This window comes from Stegodyphus dumicola, chromosome X2 (genome assembly GCF_044657685.1).
Source record: "Stegodyphus dumicola isolate Sdum_Otavi_A_Nest chromosome X2, ASM4465768v1".
Lineage (NCBI taxonomy): Eukaryota > Metazoa > Arthropoda > Arachnida > Araneae > Eresidae > Stegodyphus > Stegodyphus dumicola.
In genome coordinates this window covers 60,498,274-60,519,096 of record NC_140781.1, presented here as the reverse complement: position 1 = coordinate 60,519,096, position 20,823 = coordinate 60,498,274, and the positions used below count along the sequence as shown (strand labels likewise).

Genomic DNA, 20,823 nt, shown 5'->3' with positions numbered 1-20,823 from the left:
CTACCAGTGTTCAGCGACTTTGCCGCTCGGCCGCTGGTGGGCCAACTTATGTTGAAGGGTCTATCATAATAAACTCATTTTCAGTCGTAAGCTGATTTTTAAGAAGCTTTGATAGTTATTCAAAAATGAAGCAAATTATCTCAAAATATTGCACATCATTGAAGTACTAATTATTATTTAAAATATAATTTGCATTACCACCAAAGCACAGATTCCTACTACTACCATTGAAATCATAGCGGTAAGCCATCTGCAATAAAAAGAGAAAAAATTAGAACTACTTATATTCACAAACAATATAACATAGAATTCAGATTCAATACGAATTATCTGATGTTAAAACAGCATTCTAATTAAAACTGTGCCTACCTCCCCAACTTGTATGTCACAAAACCGAATAAATTGGTTCCCAACAGATACCCAAGGCTATCGGGAATAAAGACAGTTCCTGAAAAATTAATAAAACACATAGAATATTTTTAGCTATTTTTCAAATTTAATGAATAAATAATCTAAAATGGTAATTTAACTGTATATTTTTTTGCATATGGTTATTTTTGAAAGAACCGATGAAAAAGAACCACATTTATATATCTGAAATTAGTGTGTTTATTCCATTGTGGTTTACATAGCTGGAAAGCAAGAACTCAAACATTTTAGTGCAACTCTCTACGTGAGTGTCATCTGTAGCTTGATCTGTGTCTATAGGCGATATTCTGTCTTATTTGCCATTTACGAAAGTAGCATGATCGTGTGACCTAGTGCTAACATTTTCCTTATTCGCAATTTCGTGCCACGCAAATCTAAAAAGGTTAAGGCTGTTTCTCGTCAGTCCTCTCAGCGAACAAAACTTTTTGAGTTCTCTACAACTAAACGTAAGCACATTGGTTTCGGAGATGCATGTGTCATTCTTTTTCATAATGTCATTCTCCGTCAAACTATATAGTTAATACAAAACATGATTATCTTAAATTTGCTTTGATTAGTTAAAAATTTATTATTTCCAAATCTATTTAGTTATAATAGCATTGTAAGGGTGAGTTTTTTTATCTTAGTCCAAAAAAAGTGTAAACATTTATGCTAAGGCACAAATCTTTATAAAAGTCTATTTTATGCAAAAGTGTATTTGAAATATGTTACTTTATTTTCTATCACATCCTAAATTTTAAACTCATGTAAATGTAACAGAAATACATTATGCTATGTTATATAGCAAAAATAATATTTAACTTAAAAATTAAAAAAATGAATAACAATATCTTATAAAAGCAACTTGAATGCATTACTGGAACCTTCAAGTTTTTGTGCCTGGAATCAATTTTACATCGAAATTAGTGCGAGTTATATGTTAGTGCGAATATATATAAATATAAATATATGTGTACAACCTGCAGTGCCGAAGTGTTCTTTAATGAACAAGTAGGGAGTTCAAAAATATAGGTATACAGATTTATATATGCATAAGGTAATAAATTTAGAACCAATTTTTTACAAAGAACAAAAATTGAAACTCATAAGTAATAAATTTCAAATAATCCAATAAATGCAATAAAGAATTTAATAAATGTTAAAACCAAAACACTTCAAACAATAGATCATCACTCGTTGAAAAGGTACGCGACCCGGAGGTCTTTGCCTTTCTATATTTATTCCGTCTAGGAGTTCTAGCAATACCAAAATTAAAAAAAATCTATGAAATTTTAAGAAAAAAGAACATAATAGAAGAGGACTTCAGTTCTTTATTGCATTTATAGGATTAATTGAAATTTATTATTTATGAATTTCAATTTTTTGATCTTTGTAAAAAGTTAGTTCTAAATTTCTTACTTTGTGTCTTTACTGATAGTTTTTCAGCAGCTTAATGTGCGAAAATATTAGGCATGATTATATTATGTTTTTTTAAATTGTTTTGTAATTATGAAATATTATATATTAGTATATATATATAACTGTGTGTGTATCTATTATCGATATATATATAATATCTGTTTTATATATATATATATATATATATATATATATATATGTATATAACCTTAAAGCATCTAAATTTAAAATTTTAATTGGATCAAAACAAGGCAATTCCCCAACAATATTAATAATTACAATCGTGGATAAGCGGTCAAACATTGTATCTAAACAAATCAAAATTAGTATAAGAATTCGTCATTGAAATGAACTCGAAAATTAAAAATGCGAAAAGGAAAAAAATATATAAAATATAAAAATATAAAAACTAATCTCCATCTTTTGAAACCCCAATTCAGATCTTAAATGTATCATTCGAATCTTAAATGTATCAAGAATTTTCCCTACACGCATTCCAAACACCTTCTGATATGAACAGAAAAATGATTCTGATATGAACTGATATGAAATATTTCTGATATGAACAGAAAAATGAAAACATTACATTATACAAAACTGACTACTCAAACAAAACTTGTCAAGTATACATTAAATGTAAATCAGACATTCAAAAAATAATTACAAATTAAGGAGCAAAAGAATACAGTTTTAAATCAAATTGTCATTTAAACAACACTCAAAAAACTCTATTGTCCACGATTATGCGATCCAGAACTTTTAATGCCAAGAAAACGAAAAACTTTTTAGAAGAGATTTCTATAAATATAAAACTCTAATCCGAGCTTTATACAGCTAAAAACTGAAAACCCATCAGAAACCAAATAAATAGAACAAAACGCAAGACCTATTACCTATGGTTGCAATTATTAATATTGTTGGGGAATTCCCTTGTTTTGATTCCAGTTTAAAATTTAAATTTAGATGCTTTAAGTTTAATTTACTTCAATCCTGCAGCTATAACGACAAGACAGGTTAAAATTTATGGCATTTTTCTATGTTTATCTTTGTATATATATATATGTGTGTGTGTGTGTGTGTGTAAGATAGAGTTTTACATATATTTATATTGTGATCATCATTTTAATGCCCTTAAACTGAAGCATAAGCCTGGATTGCGACCTACATCTGAGGGTATGGTCATTAACATAAAGGCAGTTCTCAGACGCAATAAAATTTCAAAATAGTTCTGCGAAATTGTTCCTCTTTCTTACACTATTTTTCCCATTGTAATTTTGTAATGTTGTACATTTGCTCAGTGTTGTGATTTATTATTATTATTATGATGATGATGATGATTAGTCCAAATGGGCTTTGTCCCTGAAGGACTATTGTTTTCGTTTTGCGATTTTGCGTTGAAAACTTTAAAAGGCTGTATCACTTTTCAAATCATTGCCACCAAATACTATCGCCCTATAGTGTATGTTTCTCGCATTGTGATAAAACGATACCTGGAGCTATCCAGTTTTGAATGACGTAATGCTACTGCGAATATGGGTATCTGAAAGCCCAAATTTGAAATTTGGAATTTCTTTTTATCAATTTCATATTTTGTAAAACTTTAACGAATTTTTGATTAGCAAACTCAACGATTTAAAAGCGAGCAATGGCAACACTCTACGGGGGGATAAAACATGTTTATCTCTAGCGCGCGGAACTGTGTATCAGAAATTCTAAAGATATGCTCATTTTAATATTATTTCGCGACATTGCTGTTGAACTGAATTTTATGGTTTAAGTGCAAAGAACATGATATTTAATAAATAAAGGTAACACACAAAACGTTAAAAAAAACGTCTGTTTGGACGTAATTTAAAATCTGAAACCTTTCAGATTTATTATTATTATTATTATTGTTATTATTATTGGGGTGATTTCAGCGACTTCTGTCACCAGTAATCCCATGTGCCGCCCTCTTAATTTTGTGAACTGTTTTCTATGCTAATTTTTGAATAACCTGATATATCTATATTTTCTTTGATTTAAAAAGATTTTTTAAAATGCTTAAAAATTTTCAGCTGTTAATCACACATTTTTATCAAATTATATTTAGAAAGAGACCCTCAACGTTCAAGCGTTTAATTTATGTATTTTATTCAGTATATTTCAAGTGTACCTTCTTAATATATATGTATGTATTTTAACAACTGTATTCTTGTATTTGTTTTTTTTAAAACGCAGATCTCAAATTTTAATTTAATTAAAAACCTTTTTAAGTAAATGTTTTGTCGCTATTATTATTACTATTATTCCTGTCATTTTTCTGATATGAAAAATTGCAGAGTCTCGAAATTCGAGAAACTTGACAGATTAGAGGACCTTTTAGGATTCGGATTTGCATTCCAGAAAATTTAGGTTTGGGCCAATCTGTGGTTAAAATGATGTGAGTAGTTTATAAAGTGCGATGTTATTAGTAAATCTCTCTGCTTCTTTAAACATCTCATGATCGTAATAAAGAATAAAACGAAGAACTGTGTTTCTTCATACGTGTCATATCTAGAACTTCTTGTCTTACCGAGTTGCCATCTTGGAGGATCCATAGATTCCATCAACCATAAAGGCAGACAAGGCTCTAAAACGGCAATGGCAAACGTGGAAATACATATAGCTCCTATAGAATGGGCATAAACAATTTATTAAATTATTTATCAAAAAATGATAATCAAACTCAATTACGAAATATTAATTCCTTTTAAAACTAGATTATTCCTTTTAAGTATTAATTCCTTTTAAGACTGAAACTTAGTATATACCTATATTGCCCCAAAGCAGTCAAATTGACTGCATTGTGAAAGAATAACTAATGTGTAAAGAAATTTGTTTAAAATTAATTTTTCATATTTTTATATTATTTAATTACTAGTAAGTATTAACAATAAAAAATATGTGTTTATATGTTGTACAAAAAGTCACAAAATTATAAGTAGCTGTGTCATTATATATATAACTGTTTTTCTAATTGAAATTGAAAAGCAGTCAAAATGACTTCCTTAGGCAATCTAGTGTTAAATACTTTTACATATAACCATTATTATATATCAGTATTGTCAAACTCGCGGACCATGATTAATTTTTATTCGGCTTTCGAGAAAATAACAAAAATATAATTATACTATTTTAATAAAAAATTGAGGTTTCACGTAATATCGAATGCAATCTCGAGGGTTATAAAGGACTCTTGAAATAATCCCTTTACAAAAACAGTTAGCCTATTTATAGATAAAGATTGAACGAAGTGGGTATTCCCGAATTCTACAAACATCTGATGCGTAATTTTAGCAAAGCCGCAAATTTGCGTCATACTTAGTTTCTATGTTCGGTAGTACTTTTCAGTATGAACAACTTCTCTACTAACAAAAATGAAGTCCCCAACAACCTCCAAGTTAACAGACATCCATATGACTTCTGTTCTGAAAATTGTTCTTTAGAGAAGCATGTCGCCAGATATCCAGTAACTGGTCGCAAGAAAAAAGATTCCAGGTGTGACGAAAGAAACAACAGTTGCCTATTTTTTGTATTCCACTTATTTTGAAATAACTGTTATATTAAGTAAGATTTAAGTAAGATAAACGGATTTTCTACCCTTGCGGCCTGCACTATTATACACGGATGACTATTTGGCCCACTTCAGATACGGAGTTTGACATACCTGTTATATACCGGGTGATCAAAAAGTCAGTATAAATTTGAAAGCTTAATAAATCACGGAATAATGTAGATAGAGAGGTAAAAATTGACACACATACTTAGAATGACATGGGGTTTTATTTAACCAAAAAAAAAAAAGTTCAATAAAAGTACTGTTATCGGGCCTTTTTTCTTCAAGGAAAGGCGTGATTCTGGTTTTGTAACTGCTACCGTGACGGGTGAGAGGTACGCCGATATGTTACAGAATCGCATAGTCCCCAGGCTGGCTGATAAACACCTGCTGGAACGTACGATTTCTATGCAGGATGGCGCTCCACCCCATATTGCTAGACGCGTGAAAGATCTCTTGCGCGCGTCGTTTGGTGATGATCGTGTGCTCAGCCGCCACTTTCGTCATGCTTGGCCTTCCAGGTCCCCAGACCTCAGTCCGTGCGATTATTGGCTTTGGGGTTACCTGAAGTCGCAAGTGTATCGTGATCGACCGACATCTCTAGGGATGCTGAAAGACAACATCCGACGCCAGTGCCTCATCATAACTCCGGACATGCTTTACAGTGCTGTTCACAACATTATTCCTCGACTACAGCTATTTTTGAGGAATGATGGTGAACATATTGAGCATTTCCTCTAAAGAACATCATCTTTGCTTTGTCTTAATTTGTTATGCTAATTATTGCTTTTCTGATCAGATTATTGCTTTTCTAATAAAACCCCATGTCATTCTAAGTATGTGTGTCAATTTTTACCTCTCTATCTACATTATTCCGTAATTTATTAAGTTTTCAAATTTATACTGACTTTTTGATCACCCGGTATATATAATTCCATACATTTACTGATAAATTAATCCAAATGTTTATAAAACTGAAAGAAAAGAAAGTCTTATTTTTACTAATCTAATACGATGCTAATTTAAATCACTTTTCGTGTGTAAATATTTTTTACAGTTGCGAACCTTTTTTGATACAAATGAGGTTATTAAAAATAAAGGGAGACATAAAAAGATAAGTTTTTGGAAACAAGCAAGATGAAAAATTAGCAACGCCTTGACCGGGAATCGAACCGCGGACCTCTGGAATACGCGCCTAGCGTGCAGACCACCACACCACAAAAACATGCCAAGAAGGCGGGAGGAATACCTTATATATTCCCCTTTTTAAAGAGCTACTGGAGGTTTTAGGGGACCCAATCGCCAAATCCTGGGTGTGGAGAACCATCATCCACCAACCTTTTCGTTTGGGCGCCACTGTAGTGATATTAGGGGGTTTTTTGGGGGGGGGGAAGCAAGAGATTTAAAAAATGAGCAAACCATTTCGCCGGGAATCGAACCGCGGATCACTGGAATACGCGACCATCGTGCAAAAACCACCACACCGCGAAGGCATGCTAGAAATACCTTATATATTAACAAATTTTCTGATCAATTCTTAAAGAAAATCTGAAATGCAGTTCTAAAACCCACACCAGGACTTAAGTTATTAAGCTAAAACTTGGAAAGAAATGTTATTATTTTGAATACTTTCGTAATCATAGGGATGGCTAATTCAGGGCAGTTACTAGCATTCCGATATAAGGAATCCAAAACTGAAACTAAAACTTCGATGTGATTTACTATTCATTTAATAACTTAAGGAAAATTTTGTTTAATAAAAACAAGATTTTTGTTAATCCTTTCTCCGCAGCGTAATAAAATTTAATATATTTCTAAAATTTTATATATATATATGCAGTTTTTTACGATGTTAATTTACTCGTGAAATCAAATAAAAATAATAGGATATATTTAGTAATAGAAAGACTTATTTGCTAAAGTTTGTTAAGAAGACGCATGTACTAAGCTTTTATGTACTGTTTACTTATAAATAAACATAAATTCGGCAACAAAAAAAATGTATGCATACACTTAAATCGCATGTTCCTGTTTGTTCTATAAATAAGTTATAAAAAACTGTAAGGTCATGTAAAACTGTTAAGCTCTTTGTTCTGTAACGAATAAACTGTAAGTACTGACTCATTTTCGGAATTAAGTTTTGGCTTTTATCTGCATACTGATTTTAAGTTAGTATTATGATGATCTATTTTTCATGAAAATTTAAACCACATATTAATATTTAATTTATATATTTTCATTTCTGTACTTAAAATTACTAATATTTTAGAAATGAAAAATGCAATGTAGAACATAATTTCCGATAAAACGTTTACTTACTTTTATGTTTCATATGAACTTTTGCGTTTTTAAATACTTAAATTAGCACATCATTTTTTTTAATTTTAAGAACTTAGTTATTTTAAGCCTACATAAACATAAATGAACATCTATCAAAACCAAAATTACAGATCAATATTAAAAGAGATTTTAATATTGATCTGTAATAGTTAAACTTTCCATTCTACCTTAAATTAAATGTAGAAAAGCTACAAATTTAAATTAAACTTAAAGTCACAGTTTCGATATATGTAATTACAAAACCCTGTCAGAAATGCTATCAGGTTAGATGGATCAAATTAATTAGTTAAATCTACTAACTGGAAAGAATTAAAGCACGATGAATCGGGTAAAAACGCAATTGAAAGTATACATTGCCTTTACTAATACATTACAGAAAAGCACAGATTTCCAGTCGCTGAATCGAAAGATTAATTGGCATCATTTGTCTCGGATCACATGCTCAAAGAGAGAAGGAATCAGAGCAAGGGCCATGTCATCAGTTTATCTATCCGCTGGCCCTCATTACTTCAGACGAGAGTATTAAGTGCAATATTTATTACTCCTGATACTAAGCACATATCCAGGAGAGTTTCCAAAAATTAAGCTAGAAGTCGAATGCATTTTTACTATACTGCATTTCTACTACATATTACGAATGCGATGTTAAAATCCTGAAGATCTACAACATGTAATTTTGTCTTCTTACGTCACTGAGTTGACTTTTAAATATTTATATTACTTTATTTATCGCTAAAAATTGTGAATAATATTCTTAATTTTATTTTGCTCATGATTAAGAAACTAGGCTTCACACTTGAAGGGATTGTATCAAACATGAAGAATTCCATGTTATGTGAAGTATATAACTATGAGGATTATATGAATTTATATAATACTAATATTAGTATATAAGAGAGTGTTAATAGACACCTTGCGATGTATTTTGCGTTCCTATAGCGATATGTATCCTTTATTGTACCCTTTCGCGAAACAAAAACTTTCCCTGTGCTATTCAAGATTTACTTATTCTATATACTTGAGCGTTACACAGCTGATGCTCTTTGAGATTTAATTAAATGAGCTTTAATTCTTCTGTAATACCATTGAACAGAAACATCGCCTTTAAAATATCAGCCAGAAACCTTAAATTAAGTATTAATTAACTTGCAAGGTCTCTGGCATCATTAATTCCTTTTTTAAAGCTAAGTGCATACTAGTTTTATCTTGCCTTGACTAAAGTAAGGTCAGAACATAACTTTATAATAAAAACAAAAGAATTCCGTAATCGTAACCTAACACTGATTTGTATCCGTTTGGTTTTGTTTTTGAGTTTATATCAAAATGAATACTTAAAAATCTCCTTAAAATACAAATTTTAGCAGCAGAACAATGGCATTAATAATCCACCCGTTCTCTTCTCTCATTTTATTAAAGATAATTGAATAATTCTGGAATAAATGAATATTTTGCAAGTAAAGAGTACCGCAGATTCCGGAAGAAATGTGTATGTCTTTTATCTTTTGAAGTTAGAGGTTTTTCTCTTTCGCCAGTTACTTGAAGCCGCGTTTTTGAAGTGAATATCAAAGGCTTTAGTAAATCACATTTGCTTTAAATAAAATATAGTTATCTAGTGTTCCTTTCTATAATAAGTATGGCTCTTGACAAACGCTACAAATACGATGTTGGTTTCAAATGCAAAGTCATTCAGTTTGCGAAAGAAAATGGAAATCGTGCTGCAGCAAGGATGTTTGGCGTTGTTGAAACCTCCATACGTGAGTGTAGGAAAAATAAAGTCATAATAAATAATGTGCCAAAGAATAAATATGCTTTGCATAAAGGAGTAACGAAATGGCATATCCTAGAAGAAAGTGTTGAAAATTAGGTTCTAGAGAATTGCCAGAATACATTAATTGTAACAAGATACAGAGTACGTTTGTTTGCCTTAATGTGGGCAAAAAAGAACGCATATAAAAAAATTAACATTTTTAAAGAACCTTTGAGTTGGTGTAGTCGATTTATGACACAGAATAATTTAGTCCTACGAGAAAAACAAATGTTTCGCAAAGGGAGTCTGGAAGATTTGGATAACAAATTGATGAATCCCCTGAAGTATGCTATTGACATACGAAGGCAAAAAAAAAATTATTTACTGCCGCATATTGTAAATATGGATGAAATTATAATAACGTTTGATATGATAAGAAATAAAACAATTTTTGTGAAATGAGCAAAAACTGTTCACATAATAAAACAGATCACGAAACATCTCACCTCACCCTAATGTTTTCCTACTTGGCGCACGGCACAGCCAACACCGAAACACGGAAAGGTAGTCATTTGGATCAAATTTAGTGCATATCTGGACTGTTTAGTGCAATTTGCAATTAAGGTCAATTTCTTACATATAGCTTGCAATAACCAATCTGAAATATAGCTTCGAAAATGTGCTAAATATTTTAAGCAAGGTAATCTCGTAAACTTATCATGACGTCCTACCCAACCATATACTGGAATTAAAACTCAAGTAAGGAAGCAGTGGAAGCTTATATAAGACACCAATACTAAACAAACATTAAACAGTCTTGTAGAGAAATATCTGAAACTCATTACAGTCTACAGATCTGAAAAGTGTGACTTATTACTTCAAAATATGACAACTAAACAGGGTACAGTTTGGAAGGTCATTCGATTCTTACGATCAAAGCGAACCAATCGCATTAACCCTCTGATACACGGAAATGTAACTGCACAATCCGAAAAGGAAACATCAGCAGTGCTTGCTAAGGTTTTAGAAGAGAATTTTACCCTGAACTTTTCTAATTCTGCATGAGGACATTATAAAAAACGAGGTACGCTCGCATCTGCGTTACGACAAGACAGAGTCCATTCAACGTGCAACAACAAATGGTCTTTTAAAGGCCTCAAACCTTGTATAAAATCCAGGCATAAAGGAAGCTCGTGGCTATGATGAAATTTCCAGCAGAGCTGTCAAAGAAGCCCCCCAAGGAAATTCATAGTACTAGTCACTAATATCATAGACGCATATCTGAGACTGATGTATTTCCATAACAATGGAAGCATGCGGCTTTCTAGAATCTGAGAAAGACCCAAGACATCACACAAACCATCCCCCAAATCTATTTTCAGCGGGTATTCAAGGCAGACTGAATGAAAGCCTTAGAACCTCCCCTCCTTAAGGTCTATGTCAGTGACACGACGGAACTACTAAGTAGCGCAAATATGCTGACGACATAATCGTAATAACAAAATCAAAGAAATGGCAACATGCTATTGATAATTTATAACTCAGCTTAAACAGTGTTTCACACTAATGTGACCTTTGGAAAATTAAGCTTAACGCTAATAAATACAATGTCATCACTTTTAAAAGATATAAGAAAAACCAAACTGTTAACCTTATGATGTGGAACAACAACCAAAACCACCAAGTGGTGAATTATACGACGTACCTTGGAGTCATTCTACATCAGTGATTCTTAACCTTTTATTCGTTACGCTGTAGAGACATTAGGTATTTTTGAATCAGGACAGTGAGAAATGAACAATGCCCTCGCAGGGACTCAAACCACGGATCTCTCGAATACGCGCCGAGTACCATTACACCACGAAGGCATGCTAAGAAGGCGGGAGAAATATCTTATAACGGTACGCTTTTAATAATTAAATAATTTAGCGGTACGCTAACAATACGACAAATTTTTAAAAAATTTAATTGGATAATTGAGAGATGAACTTAAAGCATATTTTGTAAAAACAGCATACGATAATAATTTTCAAAGGAATATGAAGTAAAATTGCATTAAAAATTAAGCAAAATATTTATGCAAAGAGGAATTACATATTAGATTTAATGGGAAATATGAGTTTGCTTCTTTCATTTTACGACAAGTGGATAATATAATTTCTTCAACTAAATTATGATGCTTTAGTTTAAGAGCAATTAATTCAGCAGCTTCATAAGAAGCTGTCTGAGCTTTTTAAAACATACTAAATTGCTTTTCGAAAGCCTCTACTTTTTCGAATCTTGCAGATAATAATTTTTGAAAGTAGCTCTTTTCTTTTGATGCAAGCGAAAGATGATTAGAGAGCAAGTAACGCTGGAGCTGGCACGAAACCATAGCACTGTTTCGCAATTTACAGCTACACACCAAACGCACGAGAATAGTTTGATCATTGTAGATGTAAATCCAAATTTTAAAATTCTTTACTTGTCCTGGACTCGCAATCGTAAGCTTGATCGCTAACACTATTATTTTCGTTATTAAATTTTCTTAACCCATTTTAGGAGGTTCTTTTAAAATTAAAACAATTTTGTCAAAATATTATTCAAAGCTACATAATGCGGATTACCACTGAATCCGTTTTAGTTAAGTATGACAATATAACAGTGGGGTACTGCACATGCGAAAGCGAATGTATAAGTTGTAACCTAACCCTAGGCATACATTAAGCAGACGACGACTAACATGCCGGTTGTGTAACTGAACGCTAGCACTGGGAATAGAGAAGAAATGACATTAAACTATATCTCTCTTTCGCTTCGTATACTACACATTTCGGAGTTTCTTGTCGATGATGTCCGCTGACATAATCGGTGTAGCTTTGCTTGGGTAAAATTCAGAACTGTAATACTCATACGCATTTCAAATTTGTTGTTTTGGCTTCCGTCGTACGCGTTCGGGATTAAAGTTCGGGTTTTTTGTTGAAAGATTTAACAATCCGAGTACAGTCGGAGATGCATTGATGCTGGTTCATCAATTCGCCGCTTCGAAATTAGAACCGTTTGAACGGTTACAGCTGAAAACATCGCGGACGAAAACGTTGTGGAGGAAACGTCGCAGTTCTAAAATATCATGGTACGAAATATCATGGTCGAAAATAAAGTGGTTCAAAAACTTCGTCTCCGAAAATATCGCGATAAAAAATAAAATACCTACAAATCATCGCATGACGATTACATCGCATACATGCGTTTTTCAAATCGCATAGTGACATATTATGTAACTGACTTAACTAAGAAATCGACATCCAAAAAAATTGATTGCACGCTATACATGAAAATGTTAACGACGCTTTAAGAATAAACGGGAAAAAACAATATGTAATTTTCATTAAAACAGTATCAGGTTAACAAATGTGAAAGAAAATAATTTAATCATTAACTAAGCAATTTTTATATAGGTAACCTCATGCTGTTATTTATCTTCCTTTTTCTAAGCATTTTAGACTGTATTTTTCATGAAAAATTATCAGTTAAACTTTATAAAAAAAAGCTTAATTTATTAATGACCTTTGTTAATTAACTATACAAATTTAAAATTCTATTTAGCTTTTTTGCATTAAGTCTCTACTAATTTTTCAATTTTTAAATGCTGAAGTTTCCTTCTTATTTTTTTCAGCAAAAGTTTATTAGTTCGTTCAAATATATGAAATATAGAACTAAAAGAACCCCTCTTTCCTTCTTGCGTCATATGATCTCTATACGAGCATTTACAACTTCCAAAACCTGAAAACGCATGTGCGCGATGTTATCGTCATGCGATGATTTGTAGGTACTTTATTTTTTACCACGATATTTTGGACGACGATGTTTTTAAACAGCGAAGTTTTTTAGACGCTTTATTTTCGACTACGATAATTTGCACCACGACGTTTTCTCCTTGCGTTGTTTTCTCCGCGACGTTTTCGTCCGCGATGCTTTTGCCGCGACGTTTTCAGCGCACACCGATTGAACCACTTGCCTGATATCGCTCATATATGAGTATTTGCAGTGGCGTCTCGTATCGCTAAAGTTTAGGAAAATGATACATGCACTTTACAAAAAAAATTGTATTGCGTGAGAACAATTACATTATATGTAAGTACATACAAAATAATTTTTATTGTATGCATTCGTAAAATTTGGTAGCACATTTCAAGAATCTAGCGGCATACTAAAGTGCCTTGGCACAATGGTTGAGAATCACTGTTTAAGACAATTAATTAAACTACAGAAAGCAAGTTGGTCGCACTTAGAAAGAAAATCGTAATCTTTCAAAATAAGATTCTGAAAGCGATTACAAACGCCCCCTGACTTGTAAGCAACCAACAAATTCATGAAAATCTTTAAAAAAAACACTCTCAAAACATTATTTTGACAAGTTCTCATATATTTTCATTTAGATCATGAATTTATTGCCAGATTGGCAGATAGCGATCCAACTCTTGAACACCTGTTCAAACGGCCTCAAACCATCATCACAATACCGTTTGACTAGGCGGTAACTTGTGACTGTGTGTAGTCTAGATAGTATTTACAAGAATGCACCTTATTACTAAAGAAAGATTCAGCATTCTCATTTTGATTTTTCTATATTGTGTTTGAAATATTCAACTCTCTATTGCCTTAAGATCCAAGTTTCTATCTATTTTAGTGTTTTGCATCAATGTTAGTTTTTATGTTGTGTCGTTAGTTGTCGATATTGTAATGCTAGTGTCGATGTTGCATCGTTTGTGTGCAATTCTTACTACCTTATTCCTATGTATAACAATGTCTTTATTTCTATTACTCTATGCTGCTCACTACCACTTAAGGAACCACTGCATAGTTTAGCTTTCATTTCTGCCTGCAAGTTTCCATTCTCAGCTTGAACAACTATAAATCTCTCGCCACGTATCGGCAGCGCTTTAATTTATATTTAACCTGTAGTCGCTAAAAACATCACCATTTACAGGTTAAAACTACAATGGTTATACGTCTGATTAATCCATCATGGTTAACGGTAGCGTTATATTTCTCATGTTTCATTAGGTTAACTTCATTTTATCCTCTTTCTTAACATACTAACATAAAGTAATAATACTTTTCAAATATTTGTACTCTAATATTCACGTTTTTATAATCCATTACTTTTCATGTTTCAGTAGATCAATTTGTTTTATATTCAAATAATTACTTCTGGTGCTCACAGATGACGCATAGAGTTTCATATGTCATTCTCAAGAGCTGTTAGTTTCGTATAAAGAAGGGGGCCTAGTCTGTGCGTTTAATATCTTAATTACCGGCAACACCTAAATAATAACTTTCAGCAAAATAGGTGAAATTAATAAATTAATGTCTGCTGCACTATTCATGCTCTGAATTCTAAGAATGACTGGGGAGAGGCAAGAGACTTACTGAACCAGATCCAGATGGTGACGAATTATCGTCCACTACACTTTCATTCGACCATCATTTTTCGGAAGAAAGAAACATGAATAATCCGCTATGCCCTCGAACAGATTCGAACAATGGATCTTCTAGTTTCCTAGCTGGACGTACTACCAGTTACCGGCAACAGCACGCACGTGGTGGAATGCAGTGATTTCTTATGAAGTGTTAAGATAAGAAAATAAATTTTTGCCTTTCGTATGTGGCTGGGAAAAGACCAAATCTTATTTCTATGTCAAACTGTAACCAGTAGTTCGACCTGGTTCGATTTCAGGTGACGCTTTGGCTGTATGTTATTCTTAATTCTCACATGTGGCGGAGGTTATTTGTACACACAAATGGTGCCTTCAGTTTAATTTAAAGATTTAATATCAAGGTTATTTTAACCTTCTCAGGACTGAAAAAAAGACCTTAAAAACTTGTACCCCCCAAAAAAAAATCCTTTCTTCGCAAATCCATTGCAGAAGAGCTTGAAATTTTAGCTAAAGTAATGTAGGAAAAAGGGGAAAGTTATATTGAAGCTATCGTGAAAGAACTCTAGTTAAATCATAAGCATTTACGAAAAATAATTTAATAGAAATTTCCTAAAGTAATTAAACAGAATAATCGAATAGAGCATGTAATTAAAACAATAAAACCAAAATAAAGTGCTCAAAGTAAGACAGCAAAGAAATCTGCATTTAAATACCTAGATTCATAAATTTACATTAAAGAAAACATGAGGCTATGATACATCTGGTTTCATAGCACCCAAAACCATGATTTTATAACACTTGGGTCTCCTCCTTCTCAGTTGCTCTTCAATTGAGCGAGAATGTAAAACATTTTCTTTCTCTTTACAGTTTGCTTTTGTAGTGGACGTAATTGGAACGTATGTCCGGCTAGCAAATCGAAAGGTCTGGTGTTCGCGTCCAGGCGAAAGCATTGCTAATTTTTCATGTCTCCTGGACCAAATAAAATGAATAACAGTCTCTGAAAATTACCTAATTTTGGTTAAGGAATAAAGGTTTCTACAAACTACCTAATTTTCGTTAATGAGTAGTGGTCTGTACAAACTACCTAGTTTTCATTAATGAATAATGGTCTCTACAAACTACCTAATTTTGGTTTATGAATAATGGTCTCTACAAATTATCTAATTTTGTTTAAAGTAATTTCTTCTGCACTCTATACATTTTTTGCACTGTCATAAGAAACACAAAATGATTGCCGCAAAACAATTAAGGAAATGATGCTTAAGCACCCATCACATCTCTGTGTATAGTGAATACATCAAAACTGGGCTTAACCGTGTGTGTCAATGGATTATGCAGGTTGTCGAAGGCTGTCTCCCTAAGATAGCAATGCCTTCGTAAAGAACTTCCTAGGGATAACTGGATCAACGTTACGCTTTAAAATATAGATGAGAAACTCATGCCTGTTCGCTAGAAGTCAAATCCCAGGTAAAATACTAATGCTCCACGGTGTTAGTCACTCGGCTCTGATGGGCCATCCACATTTTATTTTTAAAACAGTACATTGATTTAGCAAAATAATCATAAGTTTTACAAATTTCGATAAAAGTAAAAATTTTCCATTAGCACTATATCTTTATTTCACATTTCAACTGGTGTGTACATCCTCATACTACTTTAGCAACTTATTTTCCATAACAGAAAACGAAAATCTCACATATATTAACTATAAAATTCAATAAAATATAACAATCTTTATGACAGATCTCGTTTAATTGGGCCGTATCAAACAGAACTATAATAAAACACCTTGTTACAGACGAATGGAATTAGTCAGAATTTTAACTAATACAAAACTATGGGGGAAAAATTATAAAAATCCATAAAAATCATTTGCTTTGAAATTCTTTAACAAGAAACTTAAAGACAAACTTCTACAGCATAAAATAATGTTGAGTAATAATTAAAGAAAATATTGTCAATGAAAAGTATTCCAATTTTGCGTGTTATCCTGAATATCAGATAATACTGATTTTAAACTTAACGACTGCGTTTTGATACAGTTTTAAAGGAAGAAATGTGATATTTTTGAGTAGTAAATATTCTGAAAGTATTGCAAGCAGGTATTTAGAATTAATGTCAAAAATATTTTAAGCGAGTTACTTTACTTCTGCAGAATTATTTTGTTCTGAAAACGATGTTAAATGCCATTTCGTAAAATTCCTTTATTTCTTGAAAGTAAAATGCATAAAAGATTGTTTACTTCTCATATTTTTTTGCTACTTCAGTTCATTCGTATAAATGCAAATATATTTAAAATTACTCTATCCAAGTAGATACTCTATCCAAGTTACCAAGTATTAGGTAAGTATGTTAACTACTTTTAACAACAGACTGAATATGAAAACATTTTCATATTTGATTTACATCTGCAGAAAAACACCAGATCACACATTCAACCAGGGCATTTTCTTACAGGTATACGTATTAATTTTTAATAATTTTTAATTAATCAAAACGTATTAATTTTTAGGCTTTTATACTTTTTACACATTTGGCTCGTTATAAATGAGAAATTCTACCACTTTTAAAAAAAATGTTATCTGCTGTATTCTATATTGCCAGTTAAAAAGAGAAATTAAATAAATTTAAATTTATTTTACAGTTTTTTCATACCATAAATGTTTATATGGCTTTAAAGTTCTTGTTGTCTTGTCATTAAAAATAATTTCATATATCAACATATTGGTGTATAAATTCAGGCAATTCTTTCAAAAGAAAAATCTGTTAATAGCATGATTCCTTTTTAGTGTGATTTAAAATTAAGGAGCAAATAAATATAAAAACCAAGTTTTAATGCAAATTTCTGCATAATTGTACCCTAGAAATATATGGTTATTTCGAACTACATAAAAATGCATAGAACGGCTAAGAAAAATTAATCTTTTCCAACAGCAGCAAAACAATAATTTAGCATGCATTTAACGATTAAACATACCTTTCTATCTAATAATTTAGCCACATGCTATAACTAAGCTTTTTTTTTTCTGATACAAAGTACTATAGTTCTAGGAGTTTTTCTTAAATTATATTAATGATTAGCTTACCTGTTGCTACATTTATATAAGGATCCTTCATCAATTTCAGTATACTAGTCCCAACCAAGAGCCGCTTAAATAAATAAAATATTTTTTTAAAATGCCATATTGTAAATACTTTATTTATGCATCTATTTTCAGCTATAAAAATACATAAATTCTTACTTCAGGTTCCAGATGCGGACGAAGGAAGATTAGAAGCAAAGCTGGAAAAAATACAGTTGCTATAATATTTTGTAAATAAATATTGCAGTGCATAATATATAATTTATGAATACGTTCTTACACTTCTTACCGGAATCGATAAAAAGAAGGGCAGCTACTGTCAGTAGAGGAGGTGTTTTACCCACAAAATCATATATTACACTGCCAAATGGGTACCCTACTAAAAATAGATACAGTTAATGGCATTATTGTTACAAATACGTAAAACTTATTTGTTTTCTTTTTCTTATATAAAAATATAACTTATCTATACAAACTGAGGACACCAGCAGCTATTCCTCCCATTGTTATGCCCATAATTTTACTGCGTTCCTTATCATCTGGATATCTGTCTGCTATCATAGCCATGCCTAAAAATGGATTTCTTTTAATCTTAATGTCATTAATAAGTACGAATAATCTTATGAACATTCAATGGTAATTTTATTCAATAAACAATTTCTCTGTTGTTACATATGTCTAAAAATATCTTATAGAGTAATTTGTAGCAGGACCCTGAAAAATGTGCAATGCCTTTGCCGGGACTCAAACCTGGACCTCTCGAAAACCCGCCGGGTGTGCTACTATTACACTATAAAGGCATGCTAGAAGGAGAGAGAAAATAACTTATAATCGCTTCAGAAACTTCGATTACTCAAACTTTGATAATTTGAAATTTTCAGCAATTCGAACATTCCCAACGAACAGAGGTATTAGAATTAATGTTAATATTTCTCATTAACTCGAATTTTCGATTACTTGAAATATTTTTCTGCTCTTCTCAGTTTGAGGTAAACGAAATTGAAACTGTGCACTATTTTTTTATGTGATATAATAACGCACTCTATTTTCTAGCATAAGAAAATGAAATAGTGATCCGAAACGCCTAAGAATTATTCTTACTGAACTTAAAGGTCTAGAAAGCAAATAAGTGTTTCAAACAGTTATTTCAAAAGGCCAAACTGATGCTTAAAAACTAGGAAATAAGACTCAAGGTAACTTATTAAAATCATATTCTAAATGCTCAAAATCTGTCTTGATGTTTCTGGTGTTTTCCATAAATATTTTGAATGTTTTCATAAAGTTTGAAAAAGTATTCATTAAAATAAAAATACTAATTCTTTATTAAAACCATTTACATTTTTTCGATCACCAACATGTCTTGTAAAGAAGTCATTTATGCCGCAACTTTTCATGCTTGCAATACCCACTTTAAAAGATATATATAAGAATGTAAATGCATAAAATTTCGTGAATATTTTTCAATTGAAAAACTGGGAGTTTGTATGTGCTTATATACATTTAAATTAAAAGAGATCATGAAACAAGAAATAAAAATAAAAATAAGAAAGATAAATTAAATCTGTTATGTCTGTTTCGTTTTTATTTACCTGCAACTGAAATACAAGCAGATCCTACACCTTGCACGCTTCTGGCTGCAAAAAGAACTGCAAACGTCTTCCCATGCGCAAACACTAAAAAGCGAACATCAGATCAATGATTCTACATGTTTATTTTAATATTCTCGGTTTAGAGAAAGAGAAATTGAATAAAGGAAATAAAATGGAAATGCATACATATACTTTTTTCCCTACAAATATCATAGTAAATTGACAAAAAAAGAGGCGTTCCTTCTTTTTCTTTTCAGAGAAAGCTTCTTTTTATTTGAGACTTCAATCTCCCTTATTTGAGACTTCAATCCAAAAAGTATGTATTTGAAGCCTTTTTAAAGCGTAAACGTACAACCATAAAAAAGTGAAGTAAAAACAAATCGAAACTTGAATTTAGGGCCTTTATTTTAGAGGCATAAATAAAAATAGAATAAGTTTTTAATTCCGACTTCTGCTAAAATTTGCCTTGTGGTTAAATTAGGAATCTGTGTTCCATTTAAAAAAAAAATAAAATTGTAATAGGTAAATTACCAATGAATACCAACCAGCCGATTCAGAGAGAATGGGGTGATTTATTTGGCACTTTGGGTAATACTGCAATTGTTCCATTGCTAATACTGGTTCCGATGCTATTGGCTTTAATTATGCTATATAAATGGGGGCGTTTAGTAAATATGAAGTAATTATAATTTTAATTTCTTGCCTTACATTTTGGTATTATACGTATAAAATTATAAAATTTGGAATATCTATACACATTCCTCGGGTAAATATTTTTTCAACATTTCGCTTTCTTAACAAGTAGAGACTATGAATTAAACAACTATTTCGTGCGCTAAAATTCTAGTTAACAGATAAAATGTTAAAGTTTACTTTTTAAATTTAAACGTTATTACTGTATTCTTAATAACTTTTATCTAACCCTTATTTATTCCTGCTGTTGACAGCATAACAGATCTTGGAAACCTTATCTCTTTTCATAGCCTCACTGTTATTTTTCTAAAACTCATACGTTCACACAACACATTTCTGTTTTTAGACGTAAGTCGATTCAAGTTACGTGTTCGGCCATTTCTCATTCTGACACAACACGGACGGACCTTACACCTCTAATTAGACGGGTGGCAGAGAAATTGTCAAAAAGTTCCTAAAAAGGTGTTCTGTTCTAATAAACCATGCGCAATCGGATCCTTCTCCACTTCGGCGGAGTTTAAAAGTTTCGAATTGTTTCTTAGCATCC

General features: G+C 31.7%; 1 protein-coding gene across 2 annotated transcripts in view; it reads right to left on the bottom strand.

Annotated features, from left to right (window-relative positions):
• The window catches only part of LOC118188874 (synaptic vesicular amine transporter-like), a 150,036-nt gene that overhangs the window by 60,969 nt on the left and 68,244 nt on the right, over nucleotides 1-20,823 (bottom strand). The window contains exons 5-12 of one of the 2 annotated variants that reach the window (XM_085809873.1): nucleotides 19,584-19,667; nucleotides 18,471-18,563; nucleotides 18,284-18,373; nucleotides 18,154-18,194; nucleotides 17,998-18,061; nucleotides 4,382-4,477; nucleotides 370-448; nucleotides 199-250 (exon numbers count right to left, since the gene is read on the bottom strand). In XM_085809873.1, the coding sequence (XP_085665999.1) occupies nucleotides 199-250; nucleotides 370-448; nucleotides 4,382-4,477; nucleotides 17,998-18,061; nucleotides 18,154-18,194; nucleotides 18,284-18,373; nucleotides 18,471-18,563; nucleotides 19,584-19,667 (599 nt within the window). The remainder of the gene's footprint in view (nucleotides 1-198; nucleotides 251-369; nucleotides 449-4,381; nucleotides 4,478-17,997; nucleotides 18,062-18,153; nucleotides 18,195-18,283; nucleotides 18,374-18,470; nucleotides 18,564-19,583; nucleotides 19,668-20,823) is intronic. The other variant, XM_085809874.1, reaches the window with a different exon arrangement.